This window comes from Ailuropoda melanoleuca, chromosome 2 (genome assembly GCF_002007445.2).
Source record: "Ailuropoda melanoleuca isolate Jingjing chromosome 2, ASM200744v2, whole genome shotgun sequence".
NCBI lineage: Eukaryota > Metazoa > Chordata > Mammalia > Carnivora > Ursidae > Ailuropoda > Ailuropoda melanoleuca.
This window is the reverse complement of record NC_048219.1, coordinates 16735098-16755935: the sequence shown is the minus strand read 5'-3', so window position 1 is coordinate 16755935 and position 20838 is coordinate 16735098. Positions and strand designations below refer to the sequence as shown.

General features: G+C 54.5%; 1 protein-coding gene across 1 annotated transcript; it reads left to right on the top strand.

The window, feature by feature from the left end:
• NT5C1A (5'-nucleotidase, cytosolic IA) lies at positions 1–20512 on the top strand. Its single transcript, XM_002930354.3, has 6 exons — positions 1–172; positions 6867–7034; positions 7464–7593; positions 9000–9122; positions 11405–11589; positions 13141–20512. Exons 1-6 carry the CDS (start codon positions 47–49, stop codon positions 13507–13509), a joined length of 1101 nt encoding a protein of 366 aa, XP_002930400.1. The 5' UTR covers positions 1–46; the 3' UTR covers positions 13510–20512.
• The last annotated feature ends 326 nt before the right edge of the window (positions 20513–20838 follow it).

Sequence of the window (20838 nt, the reverse complement as noted above, 5' to 3'; positions counted from 1 at the left end):
CGTCCCCGCCGCCGCCTGCTCGGGCCAGCAGGGTGGCAGCCCGATCATGGAACCCGGGGAGCTCCGGGAGCCCCGCGAGCCCGGGCGGGGGGCAGAGCCCGCGGCGGCCCCGTGCTGGGAGGAGGCCAAGACTTTCTACGAAAATCTCGCGCCCAAGAAGAAACCCAAATCGGTAACGGCAGGGCCTGGGTACGGAGGAGGGCAGGGGAAGGGTCACCGACGGAGGGTCGTAAGGCCCCCGGAGAGGGACCCGTGGAAGCCCTTCAGGAGGGGACGCAGCTCCTCGGCGCCAGAAGGTGCCGGGCCGTTGGCACCGGCTCGCGTTTATTTTGGGAGCTCTGCGCCGGTGTTTTTTTTCCGGGGCTCGGGTTCCACGCCAGGAATCCCCCTCCCCCATGCTGTCCTCAGGGCCCAGCTCCTCCGCGAGCCAGCAGCCAGGGGCGCGCTGACAGCACTTGTTGGCTTAGCGGGTCAGCGGCGCCTGCCCAAGCGCCCCGGGCTCGGGTAACCTGACACTGGAAACCCGGCTCCTCGTTGTGCGCTTAGGTCCCTGCCATCTGGGCATCGGGCTCCGGACCCGAGCGTCTGCGTTCGGGCTCTGGCTCAAGGCCCTGAGCCGTGGGCTCCGGGTGCTGCGCGGCCCGGGTCCTAAGGGAAGGCAGCTGCGCTGGCATCTTCGCCCTGAGTTCAGGGCTCCCATCGCTGTACTCTGCGCCACAGCTCCGGGCTCTGCTCCCGTCGCAGTGGGCATCAATATGCCCGTGAACCCCGTGGTGGTCTCAGCCCGGGGAGATTCTCACAGAGGAGAGAGCTCCTCTTCCCATCGAACAGATTCCTGATGTCCCTGTTGTCCCCTGGGCCTTGCTCATTCCCGCTTCCCAGATCTCAGAGCTTGGGAAGGGGACTGAACGGAGGTTGGCCCAGAGGCATCTTCCAAACAGTTCCAGCCTGACCTAAAAGCATCCTGCTGCTTCCCTCCAAGGGCCCTTCCCCAGGAGGCCCACCCTGTCAACAGTCATTCCCTGCAGTATCTCTAGGCCCTGCCCAGCAGTGGGGGTTGAGAGACAAATTTGGTTGAGTCCCTGCCTCAGGAGCTCACCGTGCACTGAGAGAGACCCTGGACGTGGTGAGTGCTCAGATGAAAGACCCTACATGGTCTGGAGGGCGCGTACAGGAGTGAGTGACTACTCACTAAGGAAGGATTTGCAGACGTGGCATTTGAGCTCACCCTAAAGCCTGAGTAGGCAACATTTCCCAGGCAGACTGGGAAACAGGATGGGCTGAAGGCTTGGGGATGTCTTTGAAACTGAGTGGGAGAATGCAGATCTTTGGGAGGGGTGCCAGAGACCCACATAGGGCCTTGAATGCCATACTCAGGAGTCTGGATATTCAGTGGGGTTAGGGGTTTGAAAACCAGGTTCCACTGGGGCCCCTGTTTCTGGAAGTCTGCACACACGTGGATCCAATTTATTTCCTTCTTTTCTTCCAACTACCTCTTAAACAATTAAAAATGTGTAATAAAACTCAATTCACTCAAATGTGTTATGTGGACATCTTAGCATCTTCAATACCACCAACATATTAATTTATGCTCCAGGCTGATTAGTTTTTTTGTTTTTTACCAAACCTCCGATAAAGCTTTCCCTGTGAACTGTTTACTAGAAGTTTACCTTGAGATTGATGGCAGTTAGTGTTGCCGAGTATCTTGAGGCTTATAGTTTAACACAAAAAAATTTTTTTTACCATTTGCAACCGCTTATAGGTGGGACTCAGGACTTTCTCAATACTGTGCACAAACCAACCAACACAGGAGCCAATTAACTAGATAGTGAAGTTTAAGTCTGCACTGGCAGCCTAGCCCTGCTTACAAATTTATCACCTACACAACCGTACTGCTTCCATTGGTTGACATTATAATAAATAGACCAGGTACACGTCATACATTTGAATCAAATAGTAAACCAGTAAAATAAATGTATACTAATAAAGTATAGTAATATCTGATTTACATAGTGGGGTTCTGCCCAGGAGTGCATGGAAATAAAAGGCTAACCTACTTTTTAAAAAAAGTTTGAAAACCATTTTTCAGCAGGATTTTTTTTAAAGATGTTATTTATTTATTTGACAGAGAGACAGTGAGAGAGGGAACACAAGCAGGGGGAGCGGGAGAGGGAGAAGCAGGCTTCCCACCGAGCAGGGAGCCCGATGCAGGGCTGGATCCCAGGACCCTGGGATCATGACCTGAGCTGAAGGCAGACACTTAACGGCTGAGCCACCCAGGCGCCCTCAGCAGGATTTTTCAGCAGGGGATTAACTTGGTCCCATTTCATTTGAGCACGATCACTCTGGGGCTGCACTGAGGAGGGACGAGAGACGGTGGGTCTGGCAGCAGGCAGACCAGGGAGAAGGCTGGTCCCTGCCTGAGGAGGAAGCTTGCCTAATGTCATGGCCGTGGCCCAGGAGATGGATACTGGGGCTGGGGTGGTGAGAGGAGCTCACCAGTGTATTTCCTCCCCAAGCACCATGGAACCAGGGAGCTCAGGCCTAGTTGTCAGTCATGACCGCTGACGCCTCACACCTCGCCTCACAGTCCTCTGGGAGGCAAGGGGCCTGGCGGCCTCCCAGCCCCTACTCCTTCCTGCAGTAGCCCCTCCTCCCACAGGCTATTTTGGGGGCTTTAGGCCTCCTGGGCCCCATCAGAGCCTAGTCTCATTCCCAGGAGCCTGAGTGAAATATTGAAGCCCTGAAGGCCCATAGGAATCCCTCACCTCACGGGGTCGGAGGACTCCTCAGTCCAGACCTATCTTGTCCCTCTCTGCTCCAGCAGTTCTTCTTCCAGTAAGACTGTTTAGAAATAACAGCTTTTTCCTGCATTCCTCTCTTGGGCCCAACAGGCAGAATCATGTCGGTTCTAAATGAGAGCTCCTCAGGCAGGCTGGCTGTCCTCCATTAGCCCCCTATCTCCCCCCAGCACCAGTGGAAGGCAGAGAACTGGCAGGACCCTGGCTCCCTGGAGCCCATTGTTCCCAGGCTGAGTCCCTGGTCTAGGAGAAGGGTCCCCCTGACCCAATTCCCAGTCTGGAATCGGGACTTCTTTCTGTGTTCTGGAGGAACTGTTCCTAGGTATGCCTAACAGCATGTGAAGGGGTGACCTCCCTGTGCAACTAGGCCCAGGGCGTCTCCAAGTGCTTGGCTCCTCCCCGGCTCTGGCCAGCCCTTTACCTGTCCCTTCAGCTCTGCTGGAGCCTGGCTTTCCAGGCTCTTCCTGTATCTCTCACAGCAGTTCATGCCCTCTGGGCCCCAAGACCCTACCCTCCTTGTACAGTGTCAGGGCAGGCAGAGCTGGCAGAAGGCTCCTGCCCTGGGGACCCCCATTCTGAGGAAGAAGAGAGCCCTGCCCTTAGAAACCTCCATCTGGGGGCATGGCATTCCCTCACCATTTCTCCCAAATCTGAAGGGGAGGGCTGCATGAGGCAAGTGTCCCAAGGAAGTGGCTGAAATGGAAGGGATTAGGGTCATCCGGGAGCTCTCAAGGAGGGGCCTATGGGGGAGGGGGGCGGTGTGCTGCTGTGTGGACAGAAGCCAGGTTAAAGGCCAGAGACTTGGGATCTTACGTACCTGGATCTGCCTTGACTCTGCTGTGTGACCTAGAGTAATTCGCTGCCCCTCCCTGAGTGTACTTGCCCATTTGTAAAAGAAGGAAGTAGAGACTCCTGGGGCCAAGGCAACTGGGACATTTTTCTTGTGATGACCAGAGGTGGGATGGGATGGGGTCTGAGTAGCTCAATCAGAGGGGACCCAGAACGCAGCAGTCTGGCAAGAACTGCAGGACAGCAAGTGAGGAGTGAAGCCTTGGCTGGCTGCCTGGGCTGGAGTGGCTGGCTTGGGAACCTGCCTGAAGGGGCCAGAAGGGCAGCTGGCTCTCTGTCCTTGAGGGGGTGATGGGCCAGTGTCCCTGGGGCAGTAAACCCAGTAGGCTTCCGGGGCTTATGAGAGTGGTCTCCCCACTCCGCCATCCCCACCCGTCCTTACCGTCCCTGCCAGCCCTCTTTCACCCCTTTGCTTTTACTTTACCTTCTTTCCTTGAAAGCTCACAGTTGCCGAGGGGCTGGGAGGTACCCAACCCCTGATCACACAAACAGGGGTGGCTGGCAACTGGGAGAGTACTTGGGTCGAGCCCCAGAGAAGAGGCACCTGTCCTGCCTGCCACTGCCTTGCCCTGACCCTGCTGGCCAGATACACCATCTTGGTTGGGTAAAAGTCAAATGCAAACTGAGGCTTACCGCATGTGCCTGGGGAACTCTTTGGCCTTCCATTGACTGCTTCGGGGTTTAAAGCTTCATTAGCCACTCGCCACTCATAGCTACTTAAATTTAAATTGATTAAAATTAGGGGCGCCTGGGTGGCACAGTGGTTAAACGTCTGCCTCCGGCTCAAGGCGTGATCCCAGCGTTATGGGATCGAGCCCCACGTCAGGCTCCTCCGCTGTGAGCCTGCTTCTTCCTCTCCCACTCCCCCTGCTTGTGTTCCCTCTCTCGCTGGCTGTCTCTATCTCTGTCGAATAAATAAATAAAATCTTTTAAAAAAATAAATAAATTGATTAAAATTAAATACAATTAAAAATCCAGTTCCTCAGTCTCACCAGTCACATTTCAAGTGACTAAATGTGTCTATTATCACAGAAATTTCTACTGGATAGGATAGACCATAAGCTCCATGGGGGCAGGGATCGTGTCTGTATTGTTTCCTGCCACGTCCCCAGCATGGTGCCTGTCACATGGTAATCACTCAGTGTTGTACACTGATTAGGTCCCAGGCTTGATTCCAGAGAGAAGCAGTGGGGTTGAGTATGTGGCCCGAGGTGCTCTCAGGAGCAGGCCAGAATTTGAGGTCCATTTAGGAGTCTTGCCCCCAACTTGAGCCTTGGTTTCATCATGTGCAAAGTGGGAATCACCCCCACATTCTGATCCACCCCAGGGATTCTAAAGGGTCCAGCTGCTCTCTGTGGTGGCGCGCCCTCTCCCTATTCCACTGCAGGTGGTGAAGGAGTTCTGAGGCCCTCCTGGGCCCTGGGGAAGGCCTCCTGGCACCTGCTCACTCTTCTGGGCTCATCGACACCCACGCCCCCTGCCCTGGGCTCTGCTTTCCTTTGTGAATGCACTGCGTACTTGCTCACCTCCTTATGCTTTCCTTCACCTGACTCTTCCTTCCGGGCTCCACGCAAATGCTTCCTCTCCTGTAACAACCTACTGTGAACCCCTGTCATCAAGACTCTGCTCTCACCTGTGTCCTATTTCTCATGACAGCCCCTTTTGTTTACCGGCCTTTCTTCCCTACCAGCGTTGTGACTCTGAGGGCAGGACGCAAGTCGCTACCAGGACCACTCCCAGGCAGAGCTCAGGGACCTGGCACAAAGAACCAGTAGATGTTTGTAAAATTTGCGTCACCCAAAAAAATATTCCTGGAGCACCTACTATATGTCAAACAATCTGAACAGATTAGGGTACTGCCCTGGAGTTTCCATTCCATGTTAAATCTGTCATAGCAAATACTGTTTCTCATTGAAGTAGGTTATGTGAGAGTTCAGAAGCATTACAAATTTACGGAGCACCTACTATGTGCTAGGCACAGTTTTAAGCACTGCAGATACACTGAATGAACAAGACAGTCCTGGTTCATGCTCCCTCGGAACTTAAGCATGGTCCCTGCTTCCTCCCCAGAACTCTGTTCTAGAAATAGAAATAGTTAGATAAGCAATTAGGGCTGTGCTAAATTTAACTAAAAAGGGAAATCAATGGAGGGGTAGCAAGCCAATGACTAGGAGCAAAGGAAGGCTTCCTGCAGGTGACATGTAGTCTGAAACCTGCAGGTTGGGGAGAATTAGCTAGAGGAAGAGCCGGGCAGAGGGGCACATCGTGTGCAGAGGCTCAGGGACGGACAGGAAAGGATACTCGGACATGAGAAAGGTCAGATTGAGCAAAGCGGGGTAGCAGAAAGGCAACAGTGTGGAGAGGTAGGTGTCTGTCTCCAAGGGCTTCCTACTCTATACTCAAGGCTGTGGAACAGAGTTTGAGAGGACTGGGTACCCCTGAAAGGGGAAGGAGCATCATCAGATGTGAACTTGAGAAACACCCCCTGACAACAGTATGGATGCCCTGGGGTGGGAGATGGTGATGGACTGGACTTTGGCAGGGAAGGCACAAAGAAGTGGATGGATTCTATAGAGCTGACAGGTTTTGGTGATTGATTGATTGGTGTAGGGAGGGAAGATGAGGATGGGGGAGGACTTGAGGTTGACTTCTGGGCTCTGGCCTCAGTGTTGAGTTCCTGGTGGTGCTGAGCTGAGATGAGGAGGTGGGTGGGAGACCAGGTTTGGAGGTGCAGGGGGTGGTGGGAATTCAGCCTTGGTCATGTTGAGTTTGAGTGTCTGTTAGTCAACTGGGGCAATTAGATCTATCAGTCTGGATCTCAGGAGAAAGATCTGGGCTGGAGATAAATTTTCTTATATAACTGCCATGTGTCCGGGCACCATTTCTTCCTAAGGGGCATGTAGCTCTCATTTTATCATGGAAACCATCTGGAGACCATCTTGAGTGTCAGTCACACTCTGGCTACATACACTGTATTCATTTTTCCATCGTGTCCAGATGGCCGACTAGATTGCAAACTCCCTGAGGACATGTCCTCCCACCAGATTGTGCTCCTTGGTAGGGAGCCACCCTCTCCCTCAGTTCCTGGCTGGGTCCTGCATGGAGGAGGTCCTGACCCAGGTCTGCCCCTGCCCAAGGCTGGGCACCCAGAGAGGCTGGCGCATGAGACCTGCTTCAGGGAGTGTGAGTAACAGCCCTCCTCCTGCACCCCCGCAGCCCAAGCCTCAGAATGCTGTCACCATTGCTGTGTCCTCCCGAGCCTTGTTCCGCATGGACGAGGAGCAGCGTATCTACACGGAGCAGGGCGTGGAGGAGTATGTGCGCTACCAGCTGGAGCACGAGAACGAGCCCTTCAGCCCCGGGCCGGCCTTCCCCTTTGTGAAGGTGGGTGCCGTATAGTGCCTTTGGGGGGATTAGAAAAAGCCCCCCTGGGTGTTTGAAGAAGGAAATGGGGCCCCCTCTGGGCAGATGCCAGCCCGCAGGAACAGGGCTTGGCAAGGGGACGGAGCCGTTGTGGGCAGAAGCCTCCCTGTCCTCTGCGCTCATGCAGCCCCACGCCAGGTGCCTCGCCTGGTGAGTGGAGCTGGGCTGGATTTCGGCCCCCGCTCACGCTGTAGGGAGGCGCCCCTCTGCAGCAACCAACCAGCACCATGGCTGAGGTCAGGATGAGATGGTCCACGTCCGCGGCCAGCCCCTGACCATTCCTCTCGGCCCCCATTAGATCCCAGCTCCCGTCTCCTCCCCAGCGCTGGCTATCAACTCCAGGTGTCAGTCCCTGGAGGTCTGAGCAGGAGGGTCCCCTCTCCTATCCAGGCTCTGGAGGCTGTGAACCGACGGCTGCGGGAGCTGTACCCCGATAGTGAGGACATCTTCGACATCGTCCTTGTGACCAACAACCACGCTCAAGTGGGTGTCCGCCTGATCAACAGTATCAACCACTACGGTGAGCATCAGGGGCTTGGTCACAGGACAGCCCTCTAGACGCTTGGGGATGGGGCCGCACCGCTGTAGAAGGTAGGTAATACCAACCAGAACCTGAAACCCAAAGGTACGCTGGTAAACCGGTTCCTTATGAAAACAAAACAAACCAAAAGAAAAAAACCCCAAAACCCTGATGGTAGCATCATCATCTTAGGATGTGAATATCCTACCATGGCTGATTTCAAGTTATCAACAGTTGGACAGTCTAAAAAAATCCCTGAATGTTTAACATTTGGCTTCTGCAAGCTGGTATAAGCCAGCTCCAGCACACCACCGCACGGGACCTGCTGCCTATGTATTGGGCAGGGCACTTGCTGCCTCTGTGCCTCAGTTTCTCTATCTGCAGTAGAGCTCACAGGCCTCACAAGGCTGTTAGGAGAAGCAGGTGCAGTTGTCAGAGTGAAGAGACTTTGTGTCTTAGTCCAAACTCTTGATCGAAAGTAATAGACCCTCCAGAGCCAGCTTACACGGAAGAGAATATGGTAATTTCTTACCAGGTTAAAGGGGTGCTCTTACAACCACAGGGCAGGAAGTAAAATTGGGTCCCCGGCGGCCTGAATCCACGTACTGGAAACCTCTCGTGGGGCCACTTGAGCCCTTATTTCTGCTTCTCTCAGCAAATCTGTTTCCATCCCCCACCCCCATCTCTCTTCCCATACTAGGTTGCTCTGCTTTTCCTGAATATGGCCAAAATTTATAAGTTTACAAATTCTTGTTTTAAGTAACCAACAGAGTTCAGTGGCATTTTTGTAATCCGAATTTCAAATTGCTGGGAGCAGGGATGATACTCAAAATATTTAACTACCTTAGGACATAGGCATGGAGTAGTCAGGAGACACCACCCACCGTACTGGAGCAGGGCCCTCCAGAGATTGTCCCACATGAGGGGCTGAGGTAGCGATGGAGTAACTCCGTGGGCTCAGAGCAGCAGCCACTTACCAACCAGCAATCTTTTCCAGCCTGTACACCCAGGGGTACTAGGTGACTATCAGCCCAGGCTTGGAGAGGATCTGATTGGCCCAGCTTGGGTCCGGTGTCTGCCCCTATCCAATCAGCTATGGCCAGGAGGGCCAGGCTTTGACTGGAGACCCACCTTTTGTAATCACAGATAATTACCCACTGTGATTATCTGACAAGAGGATATTACCATGAGCCAGGCGGTCACTCCTGGTTGATCATCCCTATTTCGTGGATGAAGGATGGAGGGGCTCAGAGAGGGGAAGGGTGGTCTAAAATCACTCAGAGAATCCCTCTGCTGCCCCATCACCACTCAGAACCAAGATGGCGCCCACTGGACATGGAGGGACCACTCTGAGGCCCTGAGGGTTGACTCAGGCATCACCTGGGTACTCTCTACCTCCTCCCCAGACCTGTTCATTGAGCGGTTCTGCATGACAGGTGGGAATAGCCCCATCTGCTACCTCAAGGCATATCACACCAACCTCTACTTGTCAGCTGATGCGGAAAAAGTGCGGGAAGCCATTGATGAAGGTGAGTCTTGCTGGGGACAGAGAATATGGGGAGGCTGACAAAGCGGTCCCAGAAGTGGGGGGAAGGGGCTGGGCCTAAAGCTCTGAGCAGATGCTAGGGTTTACCGTGGTAACTGGAAAGGGAGTACCTTCCTTAATTCATATGACCTATCCTGTAAACTCTGAGACTAGTCCCTTCTAGTCCACTCTCCCACCTCCCACCCTACCGTGGTAAGGATGCTTTTACTCAACAGCATTCCCCAGCCTTCTCTTCCCATGGAAACCCTCCTTACAGCCCAGAAGGCTACTCCCTTCTAAGAATCGCCCAGGTCGGTAGTTCTGATGCCTGTGTGACCATGAGCAGCCTCTGCCCCCGTCTGGGCCAGTGGGGAGGAAGGTCAGTATCTAGTTCATCCTGAACACCGGGGGCTGGGAAATGGCTAGCGTGCCGGTAGCTAGCGTGGCTGGTGCTGAGGTGAGGTCAGGAGCCCCGGCCGCAAGTACTGACGAAGAGACTCTCCCTCCATGGGTCTCTGTCAAGGGGCAGTTGGGGGGGTATCCAGCAGTTGCCAGGGGTATCTCCTGGCAGGGTGTGTATCCCTATTGCTCATGGAAGAAAACAGGCCCACCGGGGAGGAGGGACTGCCCCACGGCCCAAGAGGGCTCCTCTGGCTGAACACTCCGGGTAGGTTTCTCTCTATCAACCAGCAATATATCCGTTTTTGGTTTTTTTTTTTTTCAGATTTTTAAAAATTTATTTTTGCAAGAGAGAGTGAGAAAGTGAGTGAGCGAGAGAGAGCACAAGTAGGGGGAGGGGCAGAGGAAGAAGCAGACTCCCCCCAGAGCAGGGAGCTGATGAGGGACTCGGTCCCATGACCCTGGGATCATGACCTGAGCTGAAGACAGATGCTTATCCGACTGAGCCACCCAGACGTCCTACTTTTTTTTTTTTAAATTCACTTTTCTCTTCCTCTTTCATGCTGTCTCCTGTCTAGAAGACTGGCCTCTTTCCTTGCGATGCCTCACTCCTCTGAAATGCTTTGGACTGCAACAGGCTTTCTTTAACCAGAAACCAGAAGCAAGTTCCCCAGGCAGATGTCACACCCTCTGGTTGGGGACTGGGCACTGACCTGAGCATGTGCCTCTGTATGTCTGTAGTTTGAGTACAGGCTAGCGAGCAGGGGGTGGTCAGGAGGGAGGCCCTGCGCAGAGCTGGGTGGTCCTGGTTCATCTTGGCTCCAGTGTCACAGGCGCTGAGAAGGTGCCTGACCTGATGCCCAGGGCCTGGCCCTCCCTAGGCCATCCTCCGGCTACTGAAGCTGCTGGGAGCCCGGCACTGCTCTCGCCTCCCAAGAGTCTGCCCTAGCCCAGCCCTTGTGAGCCTGGAGTCTCAAGGGCAGGGCTGAAGCAGCCTTTGGGGAGACGACCAGTAGACAGCAGTCCCCTAGGCCTCCAGCCCCAGCGCTGGCTCTGTGCTGTCCAGGACAGCTCCAGTCTGGGGCCTGGGCTCCCACAGGCATCCTTGACTCCTGGAGAAGCCCGGGGTTGCAGAGAGTCCGTGTACACAGTCAGACGGCATTGGTACCGCCCCTGACAGTCACCCACAGTGCCTCAAGGAACCCTGAGTGGGGCATACCCTGGTGCCATTGTGGCAGTAAACTGGGGGTGCCCACGGACTTCAGCCTGGGATCTCAGCTCCACACAGAGCTCAAACACCCTTACTTTGACTTTGGCCCAGAGAAGGTGTTGATTACTTGCTGGAATCAACAGCAGAGAGTAACTGAGGCCAAGCCGGGGTCGGGGCTCCTTCCCAGCTCCCCCGTACAGCCACATCAGGTGCCTGTGAGGATCTCCTAGAAGGACAACAGTGGCCTGGGGGACCCTTCCTTCCGGTCAGGACTGACAGTCAGCTGGTCCATACTGGCATGACCTTACTAGGTATTAAGGAATTGAAATTTCTCCATACTGATTCATAAACAGTTGCTTCCCTGAGTCCTCTGAGTGACCTCTGTTTCCTGGGGCTCCCCCAGACCTTCCCACAAAGCAGCAACTAGAGGGAAATCCTGACATGGGCCAGGGGCCTCAGAGCCCTACTCAGGGCAAAAGTCACTGTCCATTCTTATTGACCGGTTTTAAAATATTCTGAATATGAGCCCTCATTGGCCTTGCCCTGAGTCCTGGGTGAGGCTAATGCGGCAAGGAGAGTCTGAGAGGGCCTTCTCTTGGCTCCAGGCAGCTGAGGCAGGCGTCAGGGGCCCCTATTGCCTAGAAGAAGGCAGACAACACTTGCCTCTCTCTGCGCAGGGATCGCAGCTGCCACCATCTTCAGCCCCAGCAGGGACGTGGCTGTATCCCAGAGCCAGCTGCGCGTGGCCTTCGATGGGGATGCTGTGCTCTTCTCGGATGAGTCGGAGCGCATCGTCAAGGCCCATGGGCTGGACAGGTTCTTTGAGCATGAGAAGGCCCACGAGAACAAACCTTTGGCCCAGGTGCTGCACGCACTCCCCAGAACCCCTGAGAGGAGTGAGGCGGGTCCCCAGAACTTGCCCTTGGCTGGAACTCCAAGTCAGGTTTCCCCAGAACCAAACCCCAAGCTCACCCCAGAATCCAGCCAGGTGCCCTCACCAGGCCACCAGCCCTCATCCCTCTCACTTGAGCCCTGGCCCCCTCGATGAGCTTCTAGCCCTTCATTGAACCTCATCCCCCTCACTGCAGACCTATCCCCCACCTTTGAAGCCCTCATTCTCTCTCTAAGCTCCCCTGCCCTCTGAAGCGTCCCTCCCCTCTCCGAAGGCCTCATTCTGTCTCCAAAGCTGCCATCTTCTCTCTGGAACCCTCATCCCCTCTCTGAGATTCGCCACCCCCCTGAGTCGTCTCCCAGGTCCTCAAGAAGCCCCTGTTTCCCTCCCTGGAGGAGAGGGAAAGCTGGGCAGCTCCTCGAGGGGCAGGGAGACCCAGCTGGCGGTGGGGTCTGGAGCAACCCATCTGCTTTGGGCCACAGCAGCCGTCCTACCCCCTGCCGTCCATCCCTTACCCGGGAGCTCAGCCTCCCACTGTTTGGAGTCTCCCCAAGAGTCGAATGTGCCCTGGAGCCTGAGAAAATTCCCTGGGGTCAGAGGTGTTGGGATCCACAGACCTCTTGGGAGCTCCTATGTGTGCTTTCAATGAAACTCTGGGTGCTTGATAATCCCAGAAGCTCTTCCTCCAAGAGCTCAGCAGGCTTTAGTTGTGGCTTCTGGGTATTCATCTGACTTCCGTTCATGTGGAGTCCTCCAGAGATCTCTGGAAATCCAGGGTAGGACCAGTCTTACCACTCAGTGGCAGGCAGAGGCCCAGGAGACCACTACTCGCTCCAGGTCACCCAGCCAGGGAGGGATGAGGTGGGCTTCTAAGATTAGAAGCCCACCTGCCCTGATCTCCAGCTGCTGATGCCGCTTTCTTCTTCATCAGCATCTGGTTCCTTATTCCCACATCCTCATTAGGCTTGGTTGTTCTAGCGCGGGAGAGAGTAGGTCCTTCCCCTGGCCCTAGAGAGCTGGAGCATGATGCCCTGAGCCACCTGTGCCCCAGGGGCAGGGTCGGTATTCGGCAGGTACGCATTGGTTGGTTGGTCCCAGTTGTTTGCAGCCGGGGTCCGTTCTGATTGGAGGGTGTACGTGCCGTTGTTACTAAATAGTTTCGTTATCACCCCTGCTGATGAGCGCAGAAGGCCACACTCACACAGCTGCACGACAGACACCCACATCCCTGGAGGGCACGTGGATGGACATACATAGTAACAGTTGCCCTGGGATGGTTTTCTGACCCAGACATCCCCAATCACAGCAGTACGGACCCCCAGACCGACAGAGGTACCCACAGTCCCGCTGATGCACACAGCGGCCCTAGCAGGTGGAGCAGAGCTGGGAGGTCTAGGGCTCTCCAGAAGCTTTCCCATCCCAAACAGCAAGACACTCGTGCTTTTGGGAGGAGCCCCACGGGAGAGGGGACAAACGTTTGGGAGACAGAGGAGTTCACCGTGTTCCCTTGCCTTCTCATAGGGCCCCCTGAAGGGCTTTCTGGAGGCGCTGGGTAGGCTGCAGAAGAAGTTCTACTCCAAAGGCCTGCGGCTGGAGTGTCCGATCCGCACCTACTTGGTGACAGCGCGCAGCGCAGCCAGTTCAGGGGCCCGGGCTCTCAAGACCCTGCGCAGCTGGGGCCTGGAGACGGATGAGGCCTTGTTTCTCGCAGGAGCGCCCAAGGGCCCCCTCCTTGAGAAGATCCGTCCACACATCTTCTTCGATGACCAGATGTTCCATGTGGCCGGGGCTCAGGAGATGGGCACGGTGGCCGCGCATGTGCCTTACGGTGTGGCACAGACGCCCCAGCAGACGGCGCCTATGAAGCAGGCCCCCCCCAGCGCGCAGTAGCAGAGACACCCACAGTGCCCCCCACAGCTCCCTGTCCGTGCTCCACCAGGTCGTCCAGTGGACCCTTCTAGTTCCTCTCCGCTCTGTCCTTCTGCACGTCTGCCCCCATCCCTATGAGTGAGGTACTTGCAGGGAATCATGCAGACCGAGCCGGCATCCTCACCAGCCCTCCTTTTGGCCAAACACTGTGCCATGCTGTCGGCCAGGAAAGTAAGACTGCAGAGTAGCTGGGCTTCAGGGGGGGAGTTGGTGGGAATGAGGGTGACAGTGTCAGAGGGGTCAGGGTGCCTCCAAGGAGGCTTGGGATGAAGACTAGCTCAGTGTGGTGCAAAAACTTGGCTTTGAGAGAGAAGGCATCCAGCTTCTCAGCTCTGTCCCGGCATGAACTGATGACTTTGGGTAAGTCCCTCCCTCTCAGGGACCTCAGTTCTGGCGTCTTGCAGGTGGTTTTCAAACTCCCCTGGAGCTGCAGAAGCGTGGTTCAGTAAGATTGCCCTGTGCCAGGGCTGCCACTAGACCATATGGTACCTTTGTGCAATTGGAGGAGAACATTGTCTCGAGAATGAATTCCAAAAAGACAGCCAAACTGGGGTACGCGGCTTGCTCAGCAGCACGTAGCCTGAATCTCAGCCCCACGGGCTCCTCGGCTTGGAAGCCTTTGTCAAATGGGCAAAATGCACAATCCTCCGCAGCAGCCCTACCTCTAATTCTGCACGTTTGGAAACCACCGGACAAGATGACCTATCTGCTTGCCGGTGATCCTCTACTGTGAGTCACCACCCATCAGGGGTCCGCCGCCAGCGGCAGGGATTGTGGAGGGAGAGAGGAGCGAATTTAACCTGCACGCAATCTCTCCTTCCGCCAGCAGGGGGCACTGCAAGCTCATTCCCGGGAGGAGCTTTCGGGACCGCCCGCTCAGGGCTCTCTTGGCTTTTGCTTTTAGCCAAAGTTGGGTTGTTCCTGCCTGCCAATCCCCTCATCTCGGCACTCAGTCCTTCAGTTACTGTGTGCTGCCAAGCAGCTTTGCCAGTGGGGAAGAGGTAGAGCGTTGGGGTTCGCTGTTGTGGGCCCAGATGCAGGGGAAGAAAGCCCAGTGGCTGAAGTGGGAGGGTGTCCTGCTTGTGTCCGAGGGAAGGCCTGCTCAGGGTGACGTGGGAAAGTCTGGTCTGAGGCAGTGACCTGTTAGACAGGAAGGAGCTGAGAGGTGCACTAGCGAGATTCTCCAGCTGTGGGACTGTGAGTGGAAGTACTGAGCTCTCTGTCACTGGGATGCTGTGTAAGGGACCCCAGAATGAGATGGCCTCCCCTGCAACGCACCAGTGAATCCTCCACCTTGCAGGAGCCTCTGCAGCCCCTTTGTGACCACTTCTAGGGAAGAACTCTCACTCTTTGGTGCATCAGCTTCCTCTTTTGCTAACAAGCCTGGCTCTCCTTATGAAGGGAGGGTGGGAGCACTGACGGCTGGTCCCTCAGGAAGACCCAGAAAGGGTGAGCAGCCGTCTGTGAGCGCGACTGATTGCCTGGCTCCTAGGGCATCCCAGCTGTAAGCAAGCACTTTGTGAAGAAAGCCAAAGGTACCGTCACAGGGGATCAGGAGCCTGGACGTGTGTGCAGGAGAGCTGGACTGCTGCTGAGGGTGGGAAAAGGAGGTGAAGGGCTACCTGGGGCCTGACCTTTGTCATTTTGTGGACTCAGCACAGGATCGGAATGGGTGCAAGTTCTGGGCAGTGTAGGGCAGGATAATAGTTGCAGAAAGTTTCCTCCAAGATGAAGGGAAAAGTTTCCTCCAAGACTGCTCAAACTGAGCAAAACAGTTAAGGCCAGAAGAGGAGTGCCGGGCTGGGTTTTCAGTCTCTGTGTGGGAAGCTGGGCCTGGGGGGAAGGTCAAGGCCATGCTGAGTTTCTGGGGCAGACCCCACCACTCATCGCCTTATCACAGGAGGAGTATGTGATGATGAATTTGTACAGGTCTTTCCATCCACAGCCAGGATCCTTCTGGCCAACAGAAGAGGCCTCAGGGCAGGGGGCTCGTTTTGAGCTCCTCCTTCTGCTCCAAGCCCGGCCAGAGATACTGGGAGATGCAAGAACAGCCTCTAGGAAAGAAAGGGAGGGAGAGAGTCATCTTTGATCTTGGCTGAGCCATGAAAGGCCCTCTGTCCTCCCCGCCCCCCGTCAGAATCACCCCCTTGGATGAGCCTCTAGGGCTCACAGAGCCAACCATAGCCATAAGCAGCCCGCAAAGCTGGCGCAGTCGAGGTTGGTTCATTGCATGGTATAGTCTGCGTGGCCAGAATAGATATGTACCTTGGGCACCAGATGGCGCCTAATTAAGATAAACCCCAGGGATCCTGGGAACCAAGAGGTCCTGCCTCCAGGACCTAGTGATAAACAGCCCTGATTCTTCCAGGTCTCTCAGGAAGCAGAAGAATATGATGCTGGTAGCAGAAAGATAAGGTGCAGTAAAAGCTGTGGATTTCACAGGAGCCCCGGTAATAGACATAGACAGCCCTGGGCAGTGCGAGACACTAGGGTCCGATTCTATTACTGAAACTGTAAATGAGCATCTCAGGCCTGGGAAAAAGCTCTCAGTGGCTGGAGTAACAGGCCAGAATCCCGGAGGCAGGCGAGGCAGCGGCCAGACGCACGTTCTGATTCTTTCCAGTGGTGAGGAGCATTGTTTATTGGATCGCTGGGCAAATTAAAACACCAGGTGAGCCTCAGAGCCCGTACTGGACTGCAGCACTAGGGCAGGGGGGCCCCAGCTCCTGAAATGCTGGACCCCAGGAGCCCCAAGCACCGTGCCCCAACAAGTCCCTCAGAATGCTTCCCAGGAAATGCTTGCCCCCAAAGTCCCAGACCCAGTGAAAACTGCCACTTAGCAGGAGACCAAGCCCTGGTCCGAGACACTGAGACTGCTAAGATCATTGCAGAGCTGCTCCCTCCCTTCCCCGAGTGCCCAGTCAGAATGGCAGGGGTGCAGCAGGCAACACCAGGAGAAACCAGAACCAGCGAGAAGCTCAAATCCGAGATGGATCTGGCATCATAATGATATTCAACTGGTGTGATTGCTGGGCACCCGTACACCAAACTGGTGATTACAACATTGAAATACCTCTATAACAGTTGATAAATCATGCTGGCCTGAGCCTCTGAGTGCCCCTCCGTGGCCTCCACTGCCCTGGCCTCTCTCCACTGTGACAATGCCATCTGCCCACAAGTCAGCAAAAAGGGGCATCCAGGAGCCTGCACCAGCACAATGGCTATCGTCCACTCTACTTGCTCATATAGAGACAGTAACTTGCCCAAAGTCACACAGCTATTGAGTGGCACTGAAGCCCGTGTCTGCCTCTTGGGACCCAGGCTCTCAGCCATTGTGCCCTTCAACCCGGACAGCGCAGAGGCGGCAAGAGAAGCTTTGTGACAAAGGAGCTTGCCCAACAATTAACGTGTTGACCTCCTTCATGTTAAAATGCTATAAAACACGTGAGTGGGTGCATTTCTGTTGTGATTTCCTAAATAGCTGGAAGTTAGAGCCAAACATTTGCAGAGCGGCTGAAGCACCACCCAAGTTCTCTGGAACCCAGTTTGAAGGCCCTTGTATGGGGCTCATGCAGGCTTTGGCAAATTATGGGCCAAATCTAGCTCACCACCTGTTGTTGTAAAGAAGCTTTTGTCGGAACACAGCCATGCCCATTGGTTTTGTACACAACAGCAGAGTTGAGTTGTTTCAACAGAGACCAAGTAGCTGAAAATATTTATCTGACCCTGGGCTAACCAAACATCCGCAGCCTGCCCCTCAATGCGAGAGCCCAGCTCATAGCCACCTGAGCACTGGCGGCAGAGGCTTGTTTCAGTGCCAAGGGGGCAGCGTGTGTGGGCTCCATGCCCATCTATGGGCATCGTTGGGGCTGCAGAAAATTGCAGGCACTAGCTGAGTACCGTGATGTTGCACACAACAAGATCCTTGGCATCGGAGGATTTCAGATTTCAAGTTTTGACTATTTCCCAGTGCCCCGGGGCCTGTTGTAATTGGAAATGTTGTTGACTCATAAAGTTGACTTGAGTGTGCCCTCCTCAGCTGATGGGTGAGGGGCAGGGAGCAAGACCCCTGGCTAGGGCTGAGCCCAGATGGCTGTCCAGCACTTGCTTGGCGCGGCTTTGCTGTTCTCAGCTCGTCATTGCCCTCATGGGGCCTCTTGGGAAGTGACAAGTGCTGGTAGATGGATGGGCTTTAGCTAAATATTGGTTTTGGATAAAATGGAGTGCCTGACGTTGACTTTAGCACTCCAGTCTAACACGTCATCCATATGCTCTCCCTGGAAGCAAGAACAAGTTCTTCATGAAGACAGCTCCAGCCAGGGCTTTTGCTGGCCCAGAAGTTACTGATCAAGAAAGAGCTAAAACTCCAGTGAAAGTCAGAATGGCGATCTTCTTGTGCTGCGCGGGTGTGAGCAACACACATACCCTCGTGGTGGAATTGTGGATCAGGAGACATCTAGGACCCTGCAGATATAGGCATTTACCCAGGTTCCAGGATCCACTGCAAGAAAGACAAGCGTGGAAGTGGTCCCACCTGTAGACATCACTGTTCCATCATGATACTCTTGGCCCCTACGCCCAGACTTGGCCTCAGAATCCTTCTCAACCTAGAATTCCAGGCAGCCCCTACCAGCAAGCCGGAGTTGGCACAGAAGATGATACCCTATTTTGACAACCCTATGGGTATTGGGTACTGCTTTCCAGAGGACACGCAAGGCGCTGAATGTTCATTCTCTGATGCCGCGGTACCAATCAGGATGTGGGGGTCTCACCTGACTTGGGCAGGAAATAAAGAGGAGGGAGGATGGCATCCTGGGGCTGGCAGCTTGCCCAGACTGGGTGCCTAGGAAACGGTCTGTGTTCTCTGGGTTTCACCGTCTCAAGGCGAAGCACGAAAACCGCTCCCATCAGTAGGTGGCGCTAGAGGCCAGCACTCTGCCACTGGCCAAAGTTGGTGGTTTTCTCCACTGGTTATTTTATCTCCTATGGTACTTAGTGCTGTGCTAGACTCCTGTGGGTAGCTTAGCCTAAAAGCCCTATAGGTGCTCTGAAAATTTCCTGTGTGACAAGCTGATTGCTCTTACCAGCAACCACTGTGACTGTGTGTATGGACACATTCATACAAGTGTGTGCAACAGGGTGAAAACTGCATGTGTCCGTGTTTATGTGGGTGTGTAATGGGTCACATATCTCTGCTGACAACTCTGTGTGTGTGTGTGTATGTACAGTGGACAGGATGGTTATCTCTGTTAACTAAGGATCCTGGGCCCACGTACTTATGGCCAGCCCTGTTTCGTGGGACTGCTTCTGGCCATTCCCGTCATCTCATGGGCATTTGCATATGTGCAGCATGGGGGCCACTGAGGCCAAGTTCCCTATCTTTTTTTCTGGCATTAGCCAACAAGGTCTTGGCTCTTAACCCTCTGCCTCCCAGCCCTACCCCCTGCAGCCTTGGAAAGGAAGTGGCAGAATGTGTGATAGGACACCGCTTTTGGCTGCACCTGTCTCACGATCTCCACTTCTTTCTTTCTTCCTGCTGATTGTCCCAGGGCCAACATGTGCAGTTGGGTAGACTGTATACTGCACAGGTCCAGGTGGAGTCATTCATACTATGACTTGAGTGGAGCTTTCTAAACACCTGTAAGACCTGCCAACCTCCCATGGCTGCCCTGGTCATCTCCCAGTCATGGCTAGAAAAGTTGCCTTCTTCCCTGCCTCCCTGGCCTAGCCCAGCCTAGGCCTGGATTCCTTCCTCTGCTTGGGTGTTCTGTTCTGGCCCAGAAGTGAATAACCCTTGACCTTGATCAGGAAGTATCTCCTTGATGCCCTCGGGACTGAATTTATGAAAGAGAAGCATGGCTGGCAACTTTCCAGTTACACATCTTTGCAGAGTGAGCGGTCTCTGTAGACAAACTGAGGTTCTACAGACTAGGATTACTGCCTCCCACACTCCTGGCCTGTGGGCGTAGATGCCTTCATGGGCCCATTGGTAAGATGGGTCTACCACAGAATTAGGGGAAAGGCCTCAAGGCTGAGCTTGGAGCTGCCACCAAGTAGAAAATCATGAGGTCACTGCAGACTAGATGCCTGAGCCTGGTCACAAACTCTGATGACTCCCAGGGCCAGGCAGGACACGTAAGTGAGCGAGCGGATGAAGCCGGGTCTTGAGGGCAATGGAGCGCACATATGCTGTTGTCTGACACGCTTGCTGCCACGTGGGAATGTGCGGTGCTGCTGCCAGATATTCCACCCCATTTTTCAAGGGAAGCTAAAAATCTGGACTTTCAAATGTTGGCAACTATTTTGAATTTAGGAAGCATTGTGCAGGCCAAACAAAACACATCTTGCACGCTAACGCCAGCCCTGGAGTCTCCTGTCTGCCCCCGCTGGCCCAGGCCCCGTGAACTGAGTTCTTCAGAACCAGCTGAGCGTGTGAGGGTATTGCCCTCAGGCTCACAGAGTCTGGGGTCTCTAAGAGACCTCAGAGGTAGCCGAGTTCATCCCTGTGTGTTCTAAACTGTGTACATACAAATTCCTTTATTAACACACGGATCTTTAGCTTCTGGTTTCTACTTAAAAGCATCTCGGTCCCCCCAGTGTGGAACAAGAATGAAAGTGAAGCCTTACACGAGCATGCTTGTATCTACCTGTCAGAAGCCCTATTTATATCTTCATAGGTCTATTTATATCTTTTGCAAAACACGGGCTGCCCTGGTCTTCCTTACAACCTAACCTCCTACGGTGAATCTCTTAAGTGCCTCCTTCGAGGGTTGGAGCATGTGTTTCTCCATCTGTGTGAGCTCCCTTGTCTGAAGGGGAGGTAAGACCGCTCATACCTACTCCGCTCTGCGATCTGCCCTCCCCACGCACCCCCGCCCCCGCTCGGTCTGGCTCCCAGCAGTTACCCGGTCACTGTGGATGCCTCTCATTCCTCATGCTTGTCCTATAATTGACTTTCACAACATGGGCTTCTGCCTCTTAAAAGCCATTCAAATAAATAGAAGACTTTTAAACTGAACTTATATTGTCCTGCTTGCCTTCCTCACGATTGTATCGACTGACTGACTGACAGTCCCCTCGAGAAATGTCAATGGCAATGCCTGTAGTGAGCAGGCCTGAGATCAGCTCCATCCTGGGGTACCAGTGTCTCCCTGTAGACCCCTCCCACATGAAGACCACCCTGCGGGGAGATTCCGCGGCCCGAGTCCATCAGAAGGCAAGCTTCTCCCAGCAGTGCTCTTGGCGTGGACTCAATGTTCCCATCTGGAACTAGCAAGGGAGGGTGGGTGG

Excerpts from the sequence above, each read along its gene's own strand:
- NT5C1A (XM_002930354.3), top strand. The coding sequence starts at position 47 with ATGGAACCCGGGGAGCTCCGGGAGCCCCGCGAGCCCGGGCGGGGGGCA. Across the intron at positions 173-6,866 it reads CCAAGAAGAAACCCAAATCG|CCCAAGCCTCAGAATGCTGT; the intron begins GTAACGGCAGGG and ends GCACCCCCGCAG. Across the intron at positions 7,035-7,463 it reads CGGCCTTCCCCTTTGTGAAG|GCTCTGGAGGCTGTGAACCG; the intron begins GTGGGTGCCGTA and ends TCTCCTATCCAG.